At 45.5% G+C, this 21,675-nt stretch overlaps 1 protein-coding gene across 1 annotated transcript in view; it reads right to left on the bottom strand.

Moving 5' to 3' along the window:
• PHF2 (PHD finger protein 2) overlaps positions 1-21,675 on the bottom strand; it is a 762,463-nt gene that overhangs the window by 208,212 nt on the left and 532,576 nt on the right. The window contains exon 17 of the mRNA XM_068253616.1: positions 17,346-17,503. Within this exon, the coding sequence (XP_068109717.1) occupies positions 17,346-17,503 (158 nt within the window). The remainder of the gene's footprint in view (positions 1-17,345; positions 17,504-21,675) is intronic.

The raw sequence follows: 21,675 nt of genomic DNA, 5'->3' as shown, positions 1-21,675 counted from the left end.
GGATTTTGTATATGTTCTCTTTTATGTGGGTGCATATAGAAGTGCGTTTGGCGTTCTCCCAAATATCTTCCCAGTCTTCTCTGCTAATGGTGGTCGAGAGTGCCCTCTCCCACTTTGTCATATAGGTATGTGAGGGTATGAGGCATCCTGAGTTGGATTGAAGGAGGGAGTAAATCTGAGAGATGAGCCCTTTTTGGTGTCCCTTAAGCGTGCATAGTCTTTCAAAGGTGGTGAGTGTGGGGAGGGTTATTGACTCCTTGGTATGATGCTGTAAGAAGTGGGAGATTTGGTTAATTTCCATGAGGGTCCTAGGGGAGGAGGGGATTTTTTCTCTTAAGGAAGATTGTGTGAGAAGTTTACCCGTAGCGAAGTCGGTCCAGCTTTTTAGATTAAAGAAGCCTCGCTGGTACCATCTGGCCATAAAGGTAGGAGAGGTGCCAGGGGGGAAGGCGGGATTGCCTAAGATGGGAAATAGTGGAGACGGATGAGATTTCAATCCTGCGGAGGAGGGTATTGTTTTCCAAAGTTTAAGGGTAAATGTAATGGTAGGGAGGATAGATTTATCAATCAGGGTAGGCGGATTTGCAGACCATATAAGAGAGGCCAGAGACAGGGGGGAAACTTCGGTGGCTTCAATTATGGCCCATTTGGAGTATACTCTCAGATCCGACCATTCCTTCAGTTGTCGCAAGTGTGCTGCCTGGTAATAATGCTTTAAGTGGGGCAGTCCCAGCCCCCCTTGCTCTCTTGATGAAAACAAGACAGTTTTTGCAACTCTGGGACGTTTATGGTTCCACACAAATTTTAAGAAGGCAGATTGGAGCTTGGACAACTGGGCCGAGGGGACTTGGACCGGGAGGGTTTCAAACAGGTATAGAATGCGTGGTAATATGTTCATCTTTAGAGAGTATATTCTCCCAATCCATGATATTTTGTAGGCTGTCCATTTATGGAGGTCTTGGAGTATGTTATGGATGAGGGGTGGGAAGTTATGCTTATAGAGAGAGGAGTATGAGGATGTTAAGTTGATTCCTAAATATTTCAGGGTATGAGATCTCCAATGATACGAGTAGTATGTTTTCAGGGAAAGGAGTAAGTCCGGGGGAATTTTGATTGGGAGGGCTTCGGTTTTATCTTTGTTTAGTTTGAACCCCGAGATTGCTTCATAGTTGGAGATGGTGGAGTGAAGGGCTGGGAGGGAAGTCAAAGGGCTAGAAAGGGAAAGTAGGATGTCGTCCGCGAAGAGGGAAATTTTATGTTCATGGGCGCCTTGTTTTATACCTAGAATGTCTTTGTTAGTCCTAATAGCACTAGCCAGGGGTTCGATGCTAATAGCAAATAGTAGGGGGGATAGGGGGCAGCCCTGCCTTGTGCCGTTCTTAATCTTGAATGGTTGTGGGGGGGCGAAAGGAAGTTTGACTGTGGAGGTGGGAGAAGAGTATAGAAATTTAAGCAGCGTGATAAATGGGCCTGAAAAGCCTTGATGCTCTAGCACTTTAAAGAGAAAAGGCCAGGAAAGCCGGTCAAAGGCTTTTTCCGCATCTAAACTCAGAAGTAGCGAGGGTTTGCCTTCCCTATTCATCATTGATATAAGGTTGACCGCTTTCCTGGTGTTGTCTCCAGCCTGTCGTCCGAGGATAAAGCCAACTTGGTCATTGTTAATTAAAGAGGTGAGGATAGGGTTGAGACGGTTGGCAAGGGTTTTGGTGATAATTTTTAAGTCAGAGTTTAGGAGGGAGATTGGCCTGTAGCTTTGGGGGAGTTGGGGGTCTTTGCCTTCTTTGGGGATCACAGTGAGAAGGGAAGCTAACATAGTGCAGGGAGGGGAAGAGCCTTGCATTATTTTTGAGGCCAAGGAAGCTAAATGTGGGAGTAGGATATTTTGAATTTTTTTATAGTAGGAGTAGGGTAGTCCATCAGGGCCAGGGGATTTAGAGGAGGGGAGAGATTTGAGAACTTCTGCAAGTTCTAAAATGGTGATGGGGGAGTTAAGTACTGTCCGCTGAGATTCTGAGAGTTGGGGGAGGTTCAGAGGTGCAAGGAAAGAGTCAACTTTAGATAGAAAAGTTGGGTCAGTATTGTGGTCGGGGAGGTTATACAGTTGTTCGTAGTAGCGAGTGAAAATTTGAGCAATCTTATGGGGGTCATAGTGTGTATGCCCATTGGGGTCCTTCATTGCGTAAATTAGTTGTTGAGAGTCTTTTGGGTTTAGCTTGCGGGCTAGAATAGTGTGAGGCTTATTTCCTCTCTCGTAGAAGAGTTGTTTGGTCCATCTAAGACTTTTTTCAACTTGGGTTGTTTGTAAAGCGCGGATGCTTTGTTTAAGTTGCTGAATTTGGGTGAAGTGGGCCTGGGTTGATTCAGTCTTGTATAAGGATTGAGCTTTGGACAAAGCTGAGTGAAGGGATGTAAGTTTTAGGGAAGAGAGTTTTTTTCTTCTGGAGCCCTCTGCAATGAAGAGGCCCCTAATGTAGGCTTTGTGTGACTCCCATAAGATGCCATAGGATGAGACCGAGTCTAGGTTGGTCTGGAAAAATGAGTGTAGGTCCTTTTCGAGTTTGGAGGTAAAGGTTTTATCTTGAAGTAAGGTCTCGTTTAGTCTCCAGTGGAAGGGTCTATGGGTTTTATGAAGCCAGTCTAGTTCCAGAGTGACGCTATGATGGTCTGACCATGCTACTGAGTGGATGTCGGAGTTTAGAATTGAGGGGATCAGGGTGGCATTGGAGAAGAAATAATCTAATCTAGAGTGGGATGCGTGTGGGGGGGAAAAGAAGGTGAATTCGATTGAGGTGGGGTTAGTAATTCTCCAGAGGTCTAATAATTTGTATTTCCTCATGAGGATTCTAAATTTTCGAGAATTGCGGTCATGGGAAGCAATGGAGGGCGCCGAAGTGGGAGAGCTCCGATCCATGGCTGAGGAAAAAGCTAAGTTAAAGTCTCCGCCTAGGATGAGGGGACCTGAGGAAACCTTTTGGAGCTTTGTGAGAAAGGAGGAAAGGAAGGATATTTGCTGGGTATTTGGGATATATACATTTGCGAGGGTTATGGGTTTGCCAGCTAACATTCCTAGTATGATCAGATAGTGTCCCTTGGGATCCTGAATAGTTTTGGTGATCTGTAGTGGTAAGGAGCTTTTACAGAGAATTGCAACCCCAGCCCGTTTGGATGGACCAGAGGCCAAATATAACCCAGAGTAGAGTTTGTTCCCCAGACGTACCTTATCTTGTGTACGAATATGGGTCTCTTGGAGCATAGCTATATCTATGTCCATTCTCTTGAGGTCCCGGAGGAGAGAAAGCCTCTTCTGGGGGATATTTAGGCCCTTTACATTTAGTGTAAGGATTTTAACCATAGTCTGTAGGGTAGGAAGAGCTGATGAGGGGAGGATGGGCTGAACACTGTGTCCTGGATAGGGGGTGGTGAATTAGCTGAGTGGTATTCGATGTCAAACACCTAAACAGATGGAACAAGAGCATATATAACAGTAACACAATTAACATCACATTCCAACGGGAATAAAAACAAAAAAAACAAAAGCCTCTGCAAAAGATGAGGCCACATAGAGTAGCAACCATTAGCGGTTGCTGGAGTGAGGTCATTCCAGGGGATACCGAGGTCGTAGCGAGCCCGGGATCCCTGGGTATGAGTCTCCGAGGGCAGATGCTGGTGCACCAAGATGAAAGCCCGAGGGCCCGGCATCAGCATATGAAATTTTTTCACTCAGGATCGGATTCAAAATAGAAGATAACATGAGGGTTACCAACCAAGAGAGAGCTATAGTACTGTAGAAAAGAAAAAAGCTTCATAATACTTATGACCTGTGTAAGCACGTACACCTAGCTAGGAGGGTAGATGTTAAACATTATGTTGGTACAGGTAATCTATTTAACTAAATCAAAGTGAGGGAGGCTGAAGGTGTTCAACTAGGTAGAGCGTCCATGTCCTCTGAGTTTTGCGGGAAAGTAAGGCTTCTCATCGGGACTGTGGACCATTCCGAGATATGGCGTTGTTTCCTTGGTGGGGAGGAGGTGCTAGGAGAGCGAAGGAGTGAGGTGGACAGTGGTGGAGGCATTTTGAGGCCCATCTGGCGTAGAAACAAGGGGGCATTGTCAATGTCTGAGACAGTGAAGGTCATTCCATTTCTGGTCACCATAAGACGGAAGGGGAATCCCCATTTGTAAGGGATGTGGGAATCCCTAAGGAGCTGGGTGACAGGTTTGAAGGCCCTTCTTTTAGCCAAAGTTATGAGGGAGAGGTCGTTGTAAACGTGGAGTTCATCCCCTTTAAAGGTGATCGAAGGGGTCTTTCTAAGGGCTTGCAGGACGGCCTCCTTTGCTTCGTAATAGTGAAGCCTGGTAATGATGTCTTTGGGTCTCTGTGCTGAGGGGGAGCGTTCGCCCAGAGATCTGTGGGCTCTATCCAGACGCCAGAGTTCATCTGGAACATCAGGGGCTACCGACTTGAAGAATTCGGTAAGGTGGGGAACGATCTGGTCAGGTCTGATAGACATGGAGACCCCTTTGATTCTAAGGTTTTGGCGCCGCTCTCTATTTTCCGAGTCCTCCTGGGCTGTGCGGAGTGACTTAAAGTCTGAGAGCATAATCTGATGTTCATCTTCTAGGTCTGCTTGTTTCTTAGAGAGAGTATCTACCTTCCCCTCCAAGGTGTTAGTGCGGTCTCCCAGCCCAGCTATGTCTGCCTTAAGATCGTGCAGCGCTGAGAGCATGAGCTGCTGGAGGGAATCATGCATGCAGCGATAGTGTCTGTCTAGGGCTGTTTCAAGGAGTGAAGCTGTGATCGGCGTGGTGTCTGCTGCAATACTGGCCTGTGAGATGGAGGCTGAGTCAGCGTGGTTGGGCGCATCGGCGCCATCTTGAGAGCCAGTGGGGCGGACGAAGCGATCCATCGTGCCGCTCTGCGGAGAGGTCTTGGCGAAGGCTTTGGTTGGCATCTGCTGCGGGGAGTGTGCAGGGAACGATCCCGATAGGAGCCGCGTGTCCAGTGCTGCGAGGAAGCGTAAGGCGGCTCTGCTTAGGGAAGTGCGGGCGGGAGCTCCTGTCTCAGGCGGCCATCTCGGAAGCGCCGCGCATGCGCCCTCGTTTTGGGTGTATTTTTACACATACCCATGCTGGGTGGGAGCAATATCTCTGTAAATGACAATTGTTTGATTTTTTTTTTACACACAATTGTCCATTTACAGAGATATTTCTCCCACTCAGCATGGGTATGTGTAAAAATACACCCCAAAACACATTATACTACTTCTCCTGAGTACGGCGATACCACATGTGTGGCACTTTTTTGCACCCTAACTGCGCTAAGGGGCCCAAAGTCCAATGAGTACCTTTAGGATTTCACAGGTCATTTTTGTTTCAAGACTACTCCTTACGGTTTAGGGCCCCTAAAATGCCAGGGCAGTATAGGAACCCCGCTAATGACCCCATTTTAGAAAGAAGACACCCCAAGGTATTCCGTTAGGAGTATGGCGAGTTCATAGAAGATTTTATTTTTTGTCACAAGTTAGCGGAAAATGTCACTTTGTGAAAAAAAACATTTAAAATCAATTTCCGCTAACTTGTGACAAAAAATAAAATCTTCTATGAACTCACCATACTCCTAACGGAATACCTTTGGGTGTCTTCTTTCTAGAATGGGGTCATTTGTGGGGTTCCTATACTGCCCTGGCATTTTAGGGGCCCTAAACCGTGAGGAGTAGTCTTGAAACCAAATGTTGCAAAATGACCTGTGAAATCCTAAAGGTACTCATTGGACTTTGGGCCCCTTAGCGTTCTTAGGGTGTAAAAAAGTGCCACACATGTGGTACCGCCGTACTCAGGAGAAGTAGTATAATGTGTTTTGGGGTGTATTTTTACACATACCCATGCTGGGTGGGAGAAATATCTCTGTAAATGACAATTGTTTGATTTTTTTTACACACAATTGTCCATTTACAGAGCGATTTCTCCCACCCAGCATGGGTATGTGTAAAAATACACCCCAAAACACATTATACTACTTTTCCTGAGTACGGCGGTACCACATGTGTGACACTTTTTTGCAGCCTAGGTGCGCTAAGGGGCCCAACGTCCTATTCACAGGTCATTTTGAGGCATTTGTTTTCTAGACTACTCCTCACGGTTTAGGGCCCCTAAAATGTCAGGGCAGTATAGGAACCCCACAAATGACCCCATTTTAGAAAGAAGACACCCCAAGGTATTCCGTTAGGTGTATGGCGAGTTCATAGAAGATTTTATTTTTTGTCACAAGTTAGTGAAAAATGACACTTTGTGAAAAAAAAACAATAAAAATCAATTTCCGCTAACTTTTGACAAGAAATAAAATCTTCTATGAACTTGTCATACACCTAACAGAATACCTTGGGGTGTCTTTTTTTCTAAAATGGGGTCACTTGTGGGGTTCCTATACCGCCCTGGCATTTTACGGGCCCAAAACCGTGAGTAGTCTGGAAACCAAATGTCTCAAAATGACTGTTCAGGGGTATAAGCATCTGCAAATTTTGATGACAGGTGGTCTATGAGGGGGCGAATTTTGTGGAACCGGTCATAAGCAGGGTGCCCTTTTAGATGACAGGTTGTATTGGGCCTGATCTGATGGATAGGAGTGCTAGGGGGGTGACAGGAGGTGATTGATGGGTGTCTCAGGGGGTGGTTAGAGGGGAAAATAGATGCAATCAATGCACTGGGGAGGTGATCGGAAGGGGGTCTGAGGGGGATCTGAGGGTTTGGCCGAGTGATCAGGAGCCCACACGGGGCAAATTAGGGCCTGATCTGATGGGTAGGTGTGCTAGGGGGTGACAGGAGGTGATTGATGGGTGTCTCAAGAGTGATTAGAGGGGGGAAATAGATGCAAGCAATGCACTGGCGAGGTGGCAGGTGGTCTATGAGGGGGCGAATTTTGTGGAACCGGTCATAAGCAGGGTGGCCTTTTAGATGACAGGTTGTATTGGGCCTGATCTGATGGATAGGTGTGCTAGGGGGTGACAGGAGGTGATTGATGGGTGTCTCAAGGTGTGATTAGAGGGGGGAATAGATGCAAGCAATGCACTGGCGAGGTGATCAGGGCTGGGGTCTGAGGGCATTCTGAGGGTGTGGGCGGGTGATTGAGTGCCCTAGGGGCAGATAGGGGTCTAATCTGATAGGTAGCAGTGACAGGGGGTGATTGATGGGTAATTAGTGGGTGTTTAGGGTAGAAAACAGATGTAAACACTGCACTTAGGAGGTGATCGGACGTCGGATCTGCGGGCGATCTATTGGTGTGGGTGGGTGATCAGATTGCCCGCAAGGGGCAGGTTAGGGGCTGATTGACGGGTGGCAGTGACAGTGGGTGATTGATAGGTGGCAGTGACAGGGGGTGATTGATGGGTGATTGACAGGCGATTGACAGGTGATCAGTGGGTTATTACAGGGAAGAGCAGATGTAAATAATGCACTGGCGAATTGATAAGGGGGGGGGGGGGGTCTGAGGGCAATCTGAGCGTGTAGCCGGGTGATTGGGTGCCCGCAAGGGGCAGATTAGGGTCTGATCTGATGGGTAACAGTGACAGGTGGTGATAAGGGGTGATTGATGGGTAATTAGTGGGTGTTTAGGGTAGAGAACAGATGTAAACACTGCACTTGGGAGGTGATCTGATGTAGGATCTGCGGGCGATCTATTGGTGTGGATGGGTGATCAGATTGCCCGCAAGGCTAGGGGCTGATTGATGGGTGGCAGTGACAGGGGGTGATTGATGGGTGGCAGTGACAGGGGGTGATTGATGGGTGATTGACAGGTGATCAGTGGGTTATTACAACAACAACAACAAATAACATTTGTAAAGCGCTTTTCTCCCATGGGACTCAAAGCGCATAAGCATGGCTCAGACCATCGTGGTACAGAGGAAGAAATTTTATAAGTCTGGAAATGCCAGGCTAAACAGGTAGCTTTTCAGTCTGGATTTGAATAGCTCCAGGGATGGTGCTGTCTTTACTGGGTGTGGTAGGGAGTTCCAGAGAGTAGGGGCAGCATGGCAGAAGGCTCTATCTCCAGATTTTTTGAGGTGCACTCTGGGAGTGACCAAGTTTACAGAACTTGCTGATCTGAGGTTGTGAGAGGTGTGGTGCAGCTTTAGCAAGTCCTTCATGTATCCAGGGCCCAGACTGTGCAGGGATTTGAATGTCAGCAGTCCAATCTTGAAGAGTATTCTCCATTCTACTGGTAGCCAGTGCAGTGAGCGAAGGATCGGTGTAATGTGACAGTGGCGAGGCTGCTTTGTTAGCAATCTGGCAGCAGAATTCTGCACTAATTGCAGGCGACGCAGGTCCTTTTTGGGGAGGCCAACATAAAGGGCATTGCAGTAGTCCAGTCGTGATGTGATGAAGGCGTGGACTAGGGTTGGAAGATCCTCTGGGGGAATCAGATGTTTAATCTTTGCAATGTTCTTTAGATGAAAGAAGGAGGATTTAACTACAGATGAAATTTGGTTTCTGAAACTCAATTCCCCATCGATTAGTACGCCAAGGCTGCGCACAAGGTTGGAGCTGTTTATGTCTGAATTCCCAATCCTGATTGGTGTTGCTTTAGGATAGAGCTGTTTTGATGGCGGGCACTGGCCTTGGACAAACAGGACCTCAGTTTTGTCAGCATTCAGTTTCAACCAGTTATCATTCATCCATGCCTGTAGCTCAGCTAAGCAAGCGTTTATTTTTAGGGTAGGGTCTGTTCCACCAGGTTTGAAGGACAGGTATAGCTGTGTGTCATCGGCGTAGCAGTGGTACGTCAGGCCATGTCGTTGGATAAGTGTGCCGAGTGGCAACATGTAGATTGCAAACAGCAGAGGGGATAGGATTGATCCTTGTGGCACTCCGAATTGTAGAGGTGCAGGTTTGGACATTATAGGTCCTAGGGATACTCTCTGTGTTCTGTCAGTCAGGAATGATCTGAACCACTGGAGGACTGATCCACTGATGCCACAGTACTCCTGCAGTCTGTTAAGCAGGATTTCATGGTCAACTGTATCAAAAGCCGCTGAGAGATTCAACAGGATTAGGATGGAGCATTCCCCTCTGTCCCTTGCCATGAGCAGATCGTTGCAGACTTGGATGAGGGCTGTTTCACAGCTGTGGTGTTTCTTAAAGCCAGATTGTAGAGGGTCCAGGATGTTGTTTACTGACAGCCTGGTTTCAAGTTGCAGATAGACAGCCTTTTCAATAACTTTACCTAAGAAGGGGAGGTTGGAGACAGGTCTGTAGCTGCTCATAGCATCTGGATCCATGGAAGGTTTTTTAAGAAGGGGCTTGATGATTCCTTCTTTTAGAGAGGTAGGAAACCTCCCTGCTTGCAGAGAGCAATTTACTATTTTGTGAAATGCTGGAACAGGGAAGAACAGATGTAAATAATGCACTGGCGAATTGATAAGGGGGGTCTGAGGGCAATCTGAGCGTGTAGGCGGGTGATTGGGTGCCCACAAGGGGCAGATTAGGGTCTGATCTGATGGGTAATAGTGACAGGTGGTGATAGGGGGCGATTGATGGGTAATTAGTGGGTGTTTAGGGTAGAGAACAGATGTAAACACTGCACTTGGGAGTTGATCGGACGTCGGATCTGCGGGCGATCTATTGGTGTGGGTGGGTGATCAGATTGCCCGCAAGGGCCAGGTTAGGGGCTGATTGATGGGTGGCAGTGACAGGGGGTGATTGATGGGTGGCAGTGACAGGGGGTGATTGATGGGTGGATGACAGGTGACTGACAGGTGATCAGTGGGTTATTACAGGGAAGAACAGATGTAAATATTGCACTGGCGAATTGATAAGGGGGGGTCTGAGGGCAATTTGAGCGTGTAGGCGGGTGATTGGGTGCCCGCAAGGGGCAGATTAGGGTCTGATCTGATGGGTAACAGTGACAGGTGGTGATAGGGGGTGATTGATGGGTAATTAGTGGGTGATTAGGGTAGAGAACAGATGTAAACACTGCACTTGGGAGGTGATATGACGTCGGATCTGCGGGCGATGTATTGGTGTGGGTGGGTGATCAGATTGCCCGCAAGGGGCAGGTTTGGGGCTGATTGATGGGTGGCAGTGACAGGGGGTGATTGATGGGTGATTGACAGGTGATTGATAGGTGATCAGGGGGATAGATGCATACAGTACACAGGGGGGGGGGTCTGGGGAGAATCTGAGGGTTGGGGGGGGGTGATCAGGAGGGAGCAGGGGGCAGTTTAGGGAATAAAAAAAAAATAGCGTTGACAGATAGTGACATGGAGTGATTGATGGGTGATTAGGGGGGTGATTGGGTGCAAACAGTGGTCTGGGGTCTGAGGGGTGCTGTGGGCGATCAGGGGGCAGGGGAGGGGGTAAATCAGTGTGCTTGGGTGCAGAATAGGGTGGCTGCAGCCTGCCCTGGTGGTCCCTCGGACACTGGGACCACCAGGGCAGGAGGCAGCCTGTATAATACACTTTGTATACATTACAAAGTGTATTATACACTTTGTATGCGGCGATCCAGGTGCTAGTAACCCGCCGGCTCTTCCGAACGGCCGGCGGGTTACAGCGCGAGGGGGGGCGGAGCCAGCCCCCGGCGGAGGATCGCGTCACGGATCACGCGATCGCTCCGCCCATGCCCCTACAAGGACCGCCGCCTCTGGGCATGAGCTGGTCCTTGCGGGATCCACTTTCCGGCCGCCCCTGTGCAGTGGGCGGTCGGTAAGTGGTTACGCAGCAAGCTTCATTACAGCTGCTGACATGGAGATATATTGCGAGTGGTAAGATATTTGCAGGTCCGGATATGTACTTTTTACTGCCCAAGGCCAACTATACCGTCTGTACGGTTGTTATCTCTATGTGTGTCACAATGAGAATTTGCCTTACTTTCCATCATTGAGGTCACAGAGAATGGCATTTTTAGTAATACGCATACAGATTATAAGTTTTGTATTTCCTTAAAGAGAATCTGTATTGTTAAAATCGCACAAAAGTAAACATACCAGTGCGTTAGGGCAGTGTTTCTCAACATTTTATTGGTATGTACCCCTTTTAAAAGCTTGTACTCGCCAAGTACCCCCTAGCATAGTAAACCTTATCACAAGTACCCCTTGACAAATAAATATTTAATCGTAGTACATAATAATTGGTTCTAAACAATTTCCAAGCATTTACTATTGCTTTTAATTAGCTAAAATACTGATTTGGAGTTGTTTATGTAGGATTTATCATTTTCTAAAACTCTAAATTTGTTATACTTGGTTAAGTATATCAAGTATGAGTACCCCCTGGAACCATCAGAAGTACCCCTTGGGGTACGCGTACAGCAGGTTGAGAACCTAGGCGTTAGGGGACATCTCCTATTACCCTCTGTCACAATTTCGCCGCTCCCCGCCACATTAAAAGTAGTCAAAAACAGTTTTAAAACATTTGTTTATAAACAAACAAAATGGCCACCAAAACAGGAAGTAGGTTGATGTACAGTATGTCCACACATAGAAAATACATCCATACACAAGCAGGCAGTATACAGCCTTCCTTTTGAATCTCAAGAGATAATTTGTGTGTTTACCTTCTGTCCCCCTGCAGCTCTCATGCACGGAAGAGTAACAGGCTTCCTGCAGACATCTCTGCCTGTGCCTGTGTTTGTAATTCCTCAGTATGTATCAGCCCAGCTCCTTTCACAGCCTAACAGAGGAGGATTTTTATCCAGCTCTCTTTCACTGATATCAGATAGCAGAGACGCTGCTGGCTTATGTAAATAACACACACACTGGAGTGTGCATAGAGGGGCCTGGAGAGGGTTGTGCATATCAGATCTGCACGGAACAGTTGGCAGCCTTCCAGACACAGGACGACAAGTCCGACAGGGGAAAGATACATTGATTTATTACAGAGACAGTGATAGTAGAAAGTGCTGCAGTAAGCCAGAGCACATTAGAATAGGTTTAGGAACTTGTAGGATGGTAGAACAAAGCATTACATTTTTGTTACGGAGTCTCTTTAAGAACTTTTATGTTATGCTTGCCATCTCGTTAATGAGGTACCAGTCGTGTGACCACGAGAGTTAGGCTGAAGTGTACCTGCAGGACAGTGCTTACAGGTCTTGTAGGGATGACACAGGTACAGGACAGAGCTCAAAGGTTAAAGCTGACCATGTAGATAGGGATGGCTGCATAGAACAGCTTTACTGACCCTAACTCAGCTGCTTCTAAAGAAGGCTGAATTTCTGGTGCCCTAGGCCATGGTGTATGTGGCCTTGCCAGAAATCCGGTCCTGGATATTTGTGAATGGCTTTAGATAATATTTCACCGTATTTTTTTTTACTGATCCTAAATATTTGTTCCATATCTAGTCATTGCTGCCTATGTAATGTCCTTATTTGACATTTAACCAGGCACATGTGGAATCTGCCAAGTAAGTTTGCAGCCTTTCCCTTTGTATAATCTTCTCTTGTAACTCTAAAAAGTAATTGTGGAGGAAATAGACCATCAAACAGAATAAAAATCTAGCAAGCAGATATCTCTCTGCACAATTAATGGCCCCACATAAAGTCAGATCATTTGTTAAATGACCATTAGTGAATATGCACGAAAACTGTCTGAGCATTTTACAGCTTGCCATTGTGAAATTTCGATGGCCTAATTTCCTTTAAAGCAATGTCATTTTGTATTACAACATATTTAGCCCTTATTATTAAACTACACCATCCAACAGCAATCATTCAGAAAATTTATTTTATTGTTCTAACTACTGTAAATGTATGAAAGGTTAAAGTGGACCTGAACTCTTACACATGACAGAAGAAAAACATAGAGAAATGCACCCTGTATGTATTTAGAGAGTTTAGCCTGTCTAATCCCCCCTCATTTGTGTCTAATCACAAGTTGTAATTTGTAATCCCCCCTCATCTGTGTCACATGACTGCCACAGCAGAGATGGCAGATAAGCTTATTTGAAAGCACAGGCTGTTAACAATATGTCTGCTTGCATGAATCAGGAAGTAGAAACAGTGTAGATTTAGTTTTGGATTTGTATCATTTGTAACAAATACATTTTTTTTTAAACGTTATTATGCTGTTGCTTTTAGAGCAGAGAGGATGTTCTGAGTTCAGGTCCGCTTTAAAGCATACTTGACATTAATCTCTGTAGTGAGAGAAACCTATTCATTGCTGTAGATCAGAGGAAAGCATCATGATTAGTTAATCAGTTGATACAAAACAAAGAAAGGGAAAGGGTGGATCCTTTCTTTCAAAATGTAGAAGGTGATTGGTAGGCTATTTAAGCAATATGAGATAGTTTTTGTATTTAATTAAGCTTTAATACATTTCTCTGCTCTTTTTATAATATTATGGAATACAGAAACTTCCTCAGGCAGAGAACAACTGGGAGTAAGAATATTCAACCAGATAGGAGCAAGAGCGCCCCCAGACAGAGGTGCTCTCCCTCCTATCTGACTAAATATTGTCACTCACAGTTGTACTTTGCCTGAGGAACCGGGCTGTGGACCCGCAAAACATGTTCCAGTCTTGCTTTAGGAGTACGAAATAAACGTGGATCTTTTACTGAACAAATCAGTCTATGTTATCTGTAGGAAGATTTAAGGGATCACTATCGCAAAATCGTGTAAAACTTAAATTACACATACACATTACACATGTAAACACATACAAATAAGAAGTATGTTTCTTCCAGAGTAAACTGAACTATAATGTACTTGTCCTATGTTGCTGTCACTAACAGGCTGTGTGCTCTGACACGAGACACCGTTCCTCAACCGCCTCATCCACACGCTGGTCTCACTTGCCACAGCCACCAAACTTGGATGACTACTTGGTGACCTCTCAAGTACCTTTGAGCGTGCTTTTGTACACTGGCTGGTACAGCATCATCACCACCCTGCAGGTTATGTACTGCATGGTGTGCTCATTGAGGCATCTTGGAGGTCTGCTGTTTTAACATTTGTTCCCCCGCTGGCATCATGCTACTTGCCCCTACTGGTCCCAGACCATCTCTCAACAATATGCTACTGGAGTGGTGAGATAATAGATGTGGCTCCTTGCTGTTCAGACATTGCAAGACTGTGCTGTGTATGTCATCTGTGGAGCTTTGCATGTGTATACTTTGCTGCAATCTGCTTGCTTTTTTTGTGTTGCTTTGACACATGCCTAGGCTCTATGGTGCTACTAGAGGACTGTGTCATATCTGGTTTGATACACGAATACAACATTTACAGCAGCTGCTCGCTTCTGACTCTTAGGTGATCCCCCAGCACATAAGCTTACTCTGTTCAGTCTACCAGTTGTGTGAGTGTATGGTGGTGCATGTGTAGTGGGATGGCCATCTCATGCTTTTTTACAATGTTATTTTAACTTACTGTCTTGATTAATAAAGTAATATGATACTTAATGAAAGTTAATTGTGCTAGTTTTGAGTTTATTGGGATGACCTGCAGCCAATATACCTCTCCTCATTTGTGCTGCTTGTCACTTATAGTAGTTAGTAGAAATCTGACGAAACCCATAGGTTTTTGACTAGTCCATCTCTTCATAGGGGATTTTCAGTATTTAATTTATTCTTTACAAAAGCACTCCCTGGAAACGTTCTATACAAACATGCAGGATGCCCCCCTATCTGTCTGCTCACTATTCTGCTTGTTGGACTGAGCAACTGTCATTCACTGCTTTTAAAAATAAATAAAACCCTAAGAATCCCCTGTGAGGAGATCGACTAGTCCAAAACCTGACAGTTTTCTACTACCTACTACAAGTGACTGCAACATAGGAGGAGAGTAATTTATAGCACATTTTACACTGTATTTTAATTTTTACAATTTTTTGCGATAGTGGTCCTTTAACAGTGTGCTTACCAGGAAGCTGTTATGGGGTAATGGCAATTTTCAAAATGGAGGATGGAGAATTCCATTGATCACAGGGGACAAAAAGGACAAAGGAGAGGAAAAAAAATTGATGAGTTGACTACACGGGAGGTAAGTATGACGTTGACAAGTTTATTTTGACTTTTAATTTTCAGTTCAGGTTTGCTTTAAAAATAATAATAAGAGTAGCACACCTGTTTAATCCTTGATCCCGTGTTAGGGGATGACCTGAATTTCGCTGGACGTATTCTTTTAGATTAAAACAAAAAATAATTGCTGGAGGTATTCTTTTAGATTTAAAAAAAACAAAAAAAACTTGTCTACAGCATGCAGCAAGTTTCATTTTTGCAATGCAGACATTTTTCATATCATTTTGAACTATAAAAAGTGTGCTCACAGTTTCTGTGTGTCAGTGACAATAACACCCCCTGCAAAGGTCTCACCTTAAAGGGACCCTAAGCAGAGCCCAAAATGCCAAAATGAACTTCCTCCAGCCCCTCGTAGTCCTTCGGCAGAGCCCAAAGAACGCCAAGGGACCTCACGGATTACAACGGGCTGGAGGAAGGCCCAGGTAAGTTCATTTTGGCATTTTTGAGTCCTGCTCAGTGTCCCTTTAAAGGGATACTGTAGGGGGGTCGGGGGAAAATGAGTTGAACTTACCCGGGGCTTCTAATGGTCCCCCGCAGACATCCTGTGTTGGTGCAGCCACTCACCGATGCTCCGGCCCCGCCTCCAGTTCACTTCTGGAATTTCTGACTTTAAAGTCAGAAAACCACTGCGCCTGCGTTGCCATGTCCTCACTCCGGCTGATGTCACCAGGAGTGTACTGCGCAGACACAGACCATACTGGGCCTGCGCTGTGCGCTCTTGGTGACATCAGCGGGATCGAGGACACGGCAACGCAGGCGCAGTGGTTTTCAGACTTTAAAGTCTGAAATTCCAGAAGTGAACCGGAGGCGGGGCCGGAGCATCGGTGAGTGGCTGCGCCAACACAGGATGTCTGCGGGGGACCGTTAAAAGCCCCGGGTAAGTTCAACTAATTTTCCCCTGACCCCCCCCCCCTACAGTATCCCTTTAAATAAATAAATAAAAAGAAAAGTTTGCTCACAGTTTCTGTGTGTTAGGGTTGATTTCGTCCCCTAGAGAGGTCTCAGCTTAAATAAAAGCTGGCAAACAGCTTGTAAGAGTGATGTCCCACACTCTGCAGACAGGGGACCAGGCTATTTGATGGTGCAATGTCCATTCCACGCCTTGTTCCCAGGTAGTTACAGCAGCAGGCTCAGCTCAGGCAGGCAGTATGCTTGTGCAGCATGTGTGGCTGCATGGAAAATGCTCAGACAGTTTAGCTGAATTAACCTTGATAAATGCAAAGTAATCGGAAAACAATTGTATGCAGACAGAATAAAGTGCATAGACACCTGATGAAGTGAGGGGTCGGTAATCTTTATGAAAACCTCATGAAAATGCTATGTTCACATTGCTTGCACTCTTACAAACGGTTTCCTAGCTGACCTGTCTAGAGGGCGACATTCCCTCTGAAACACAGAAAATGTGAGCTCTCTTTTCTTTATTGTTTTTAGTTTACTCTTCGAACAAGGAGCTGTTTGATCCAACTGATCGCTAATCATCTCTCCTCGTATCATCTTGGTGAAAGAAGTGGGAATTTTACAAATGTAACATCATATTATCATGGGTTAATATTATTGCTCTTACTAATGCCATATATATATTTTCTGTAATTGTGTTGCACAATAACAACAAAACTCTTTGAGAAAAGAAAAACCAATGTGCATTTAATGTTTGTTTTTGATGGTGAACTTTAGAACTCACGAGCGAGTTACTCACTGCTGAAGGAAGAGGACCATGCACAATGAAGTAAATGCAAGCAGTGTTTGTTATAAAAGAGGTATTATGTTGGATAATCTTTTTGTTATAAAGGTATTTAAAGGGATACTGTAGGGGGGTCAGGGGAAAATGAGTTGAACTTACCCGGGGCTTCTAACGGTCCCCCGCAGACATCCTGTGTTGGCGCAGCCACTCACCGATGCTCCGGCCCCGCCTCCAGGTTCACTTCTGGAATTTCAGACTTTAAAGTCTGAAAACCACTGCGCCTGCGTTGCCGTGTCCTCGATCCCGCTGATGTCATCAAGAGCGCACAGTCTGTGTCTGCGCAGTACACTCCTGGTGACATCAGCGGGAGCGAGGACACGGGCGTGCAGGCACAGTGGTTTTCTGACTTTAAAGTCAGAAATTCCAGAAGTAAACTGGAGGCGGGGCCGGAGCATCGGTGAGTGGCTGCGCCAACACAGGATGACTGCGGGGGACCATTAGAAGCCCCGGGTAAGTTCAGCTCATTTCCCCCCGACCCCACTACAGTATCCCTTTAAATAGGAAACAACTGTGTCAGTCAGACTGACTTTTACTCTGTGAAAGATACAGCTGCTAAGTGAACATATATGACTATCTTTACAGGACAGCTCAATTCTACTTGCCTGTTAGAGTTATACTCTAAGCCACCAACTTCTTTGCTGGCTTGCAAGAGGTCTAGAATGCCTCCAGAACCTGTGCTATCTTTTTTCACTTTGGAATTTTTTGCTGGTTTCGCTTCTGTATCGATGTGCAGAGATCCCTCGTCTGATGAGTCTTCACTCTGCCAAACAGACAAGCAGAAATAAACAGGCTTTCACTAATAATGTTATGTTTGTTCTTTTATAGAGGAAGTAAAAAAAAAAGTGTCATATTACAATCCCCATCACCACCTGCCAACGATGACCCACAGTAGGTATTAGTGTAGATAGATAAAACTTAAAGGACACCTGTAATGAGAGGGATATGGAGGCTGCCATGTTTATTTCCTTTTAAACAATACCAGTTGCATGGCTATCATGCTGATCCTCTGCCTGTAATATTTTTAGCCATAGACCCTGAACAATCATATGCATATCAGGTGTTTCTGACATTATTGTCAGATCTGACAAGATTAGCTGCATGCTTGTTTCTGGTGTTATTCAAACACTAATGCAGTCAAATGGATCAGCAGGGCTGTCAGGCAATTGGTATAGTTTAAAAGGAAATAAATATGGCAGCCTCCACATTTTCTCACTTCAGTTGCCCTTTAAGGTGGCCACTAACAGTCCAATTTTTAGCGAAGAATCATTTGAGCAATCAGATAATTGTGATCTGATTGGCAGAAAAAAATCCATTGATATTCCCAATCGACTGTGAACGATTCTTAAAGCGATCGTTTGATGTCGATCAGAAAAACATTTTTTGTAATGGGTTATGATGGATTGAAAGTACAGATTGGTTCGTTGATGGTGAAATAATCTATGAATTACAACAAGCAATGTCCAATTGCATTTATCTGATCACTTGAACAATTTGTATCTAACAATTGGACCATTAGTTAATAAATACAGTAATTGTATTTCTAAGCGTTGCATGTTGCAGAGACATGGACCTTCAAGTTCTTAAGCTGGGTGCACACTGTGTAAAGATGCACATTTTTTTTTTCAATACATTTTCTGCACTTCATGTGCATGTTTGCTACCAAGAACATCCACAATTTTTTTCAGCTGCCATGTAATCAGTCTTGCGAAACTGGAAGTGAAAAAAAAAAAAAAGTGGCTAGTGATATAAAGTCAAATCCCAAAAAGTTTTACAAATATATAAACTCTAAAAGGAAGAGGGTAGAGATAAAGGACTTTTACAAGATCATGCAGGAAACTTGATAGTGGAGGACCAAGCTAAAGCAGAACATTTAAATTCTTGCTTTTGCTTGTGTCTGTATCAAGGTCATGCCTTTAGCTCATAATATCGCCCTGTGTTGGTCCCACTCTACTTCATTCAGTATGAATTGCCTAACACAGAAAGGTGGACAGGCATGATTAAATAAGATTAAAGGAGCACTATGGCTAATTTTTTTCTTTTTAGTCACTTTAACATAAATATTTGTAGGTGGAGCAGTGTTAATGACATGTATTGTGGCTGATCAAATGCATTTTTTACACTGCCACTATCCATTCTTAGCTTTAGAGTCACGTCAGAAGATTTACCTTACTGACACGACTCAGGCTAATCCATTGTGCAGTAGGAGGCATCTGCTTGTACTGCTTGAACTGCCGTTACTGTCCACCCCTATGGCTAGCTCAGCTAGGATCATTCCATCTTCTAACTGCATTATTGTGCAGTTACTGAGCCGCCGTACAGCGCAGACCCAAGCGCTATAGCTTTGATGCCGCCGCTGCCTTCCAAAGCTGAAGTCTGGTTACCATAGAAACGGACAACAATAGGTGTACGTTTCATTGCCAGCTTCAGGGGACGCAGCCGTACGGATTGATGATTAGATGCTGCCTGTCAAGGACCCATGTAGTGAAGCTGGCAATGAAACGGACACCTATTGTTGTCCGTTTCTATGGTAACCAGACTTCAGCTTTTGAAGGCAGTGGCGGCATCAAAGCTATAGCGCTTGGGTCTGCACTGTACGGCGGCTGCGTCCTGCACTTTACGGCGGATGAAGTGACCTCAGTAACTGCACAATAGTGCAGTTAGAAGATGGAATGATCCTAGCTGAGCTAGCCATAGGGGTGGACAGTAACGGCAGCTCAAGCAGTAGAAGCAGATGCCTCCTACAGCACAATGGATTAGCATGAGTCGCGTCAGTAAGGTAAATCTTCCGACATAACTCTAAAGCTAAGAATGGATAGTGGCAATATAAAAAATGCTTTTAATCAGCCACAACATGTCATTAACACTGCTCCACCTACAAATATTTATGTTAAAGTGACTAAAAAGAAAGAAATTAGCCATAGTGCCCCTTTAAGATAGACAAGGCACATTCCCAGATGGCATTCAGCTCCCAGGTATTAAAGGAGTTAAGTTCAGTTATCGATGAGCCACTTTATCTTATTTTGTATGATTCTCTTTCAAGTGGATCAGTTCCTTATGTTTTCCTCTTATTCAAGAAGGGAAAAAGATCAGAACCAGGAAACTATAGACCTGTAAGCTTAAAGTCGTTACCCGGCAAAATAAATGAAAAAGCTTTACTCACCTTGTCCTTTCTCCAGCCCCTTGCAGCCGACTGTCCTATGCCGACCACTCTGTTCTCCGCCTCCGTCCGGTCTCCGCGCACGGTGCAGAGGCCGACCCGAGGTTGTCCTTACTGCCCCTGCGTGAAGCGCTGCTGTCAATCATGCCCATGTTACCCGCTGCGTACTGCGCAGGCGCAGTAGTTCTGCGCCTGCGCAGTATGCGGCTTGCAACATGGCCATGATTGACAGCAGCGCTTCACGCAGGGGCAGTAAGGACGACCTCAAAGTTGGCCTCTGCACCGTGCGCAGAGACTGGGACGCCGGCGGAGAGCAGAGTGGTCTGGGACAGTCGCCTGCAAGGGGCTGGAGAAAGCCCCAGGAGATTAACCTCCCTTGCGGTCAATTAAATTTGCCAGGGAGGCAGCGCAGCACTGTTTTAATTTTTTTTTTTTTTAAATCATGTAGCTAGCCTAGCGCTAGCTACATGATAGCCACTGAGCAGCGGCATCCCCCCACCCACTCAGATCGCCTCCGGCGACAAGGCCCATCAGGAAATCCCATCAGGAAATCGCGTTCTGAACAGGATTTCCATGAGGGCTCCCCCCGTCGCCATGGCGACGGGTGCGATGACGTCACCGAGTCCCGATGCACCCCTCAGCGCTGCCTGGCACTGACTGGCCAGGCAGCGCACGGGGTCTCGGGGGGGCATCCTCTTACGCGGCGGGTAGCGGCGAATCGGCGTGGAGCGGCGGCGATCGTAAGTAACACGCAGCAAAGCAAAGTGCTAGCTGCGTGTATAAAAAAAAAATTATGCAAAACGGCTCAGCGGGGCCTGAGCAATCCTCCCCAGCGGCTTACCCCGTGTCCAGCACGGGGTTACCGCTAAGGAGGTTAAAGTTTTTTTTTTTTTATTTTGCCTGATAATTTCTTTAAAGGAGTACTGTAATGAAAAAAATAATGGTATAATATCCCTCAGGATACCTTCAAACAATTTACACACACCTGATGTTAAATGGAACCTAAACTGAGAGTGATAGGAATGTTTCCTTTTAAACAACACCTGTTGCCTGGTAGTCCTGATGATCTCTTTGCTGCAACAGTGGCTGAATCACACACCTGAAACAAGCATGCAGCTAATCCAGTCTGACAAGTTTTTGCGACACAGGATCAGCAGGAGAGTCACTCAACTGGTATTATTTTAAAAGGAAAAAAACATGTCCTTCTCAGTTTAGGTTCCCTTTAAAGGAGTACTGTAATGAAAAAATAAAATAAAGTTTACCTTACCTGGGGCTTCAACCAGCCCCCCGCAGCATTGATTCCATTTTTTGTGACTTTAATGTCGCAAGCCAGGCTCCCTATGACATCAATGGGAGCGAGGATGCGTGCACCCAGGGCCGCTCAGGCTAGTGGCTTGCAACATTAAAGTCGCAAAACCCGGAAGCGAGCCACGCCGGGGGGATAATTTTGTTCTGGTGCAGGCACAGAACATTTATAGGGGGCCTGAAAAAGCCCCAGGTGAGTTAAACTCTCTTTATGTAGCACAGAATAATCATATTTCAGTTTGACAGCATGGTTTTACTAAAGACAGGTCCCATCTCACCAACATGCTCAGCATTTATGAACTGGTGAATGAAAATTAGATCTTGGGAAAGCTATACAGTGGTGTGAAAAACTATTTGCCCCCTTCCTAATTTCTTATTCTTTTGCATGTTTGTCACACTTAAATATTTCTGCTCATCAAAAACCGTTAACTATTAGTCAAAGATAACATAATTGAACACAAAATGCAGTT

This window comes from Hyperolius riggenbachi, chromosome 9, assembly GCF_040937935.1.
Source record: "Hyperolius riggenbachi isolate aHypRig1 chromosome 9, aHypRig1.pri, whole genome shotgun sequence".
Classification (NCBI taxonomy): Eukaryota; Metazoa; Chordata; class Amphibia; order Anura; family Hyperoliidae; genus Hyperolius; species Hyperolius riggenbachi.
Note: the sequence above shows the minus strand (reverse complement) of the source record. Positions and strands in the feature narration are given on the sequence as shown.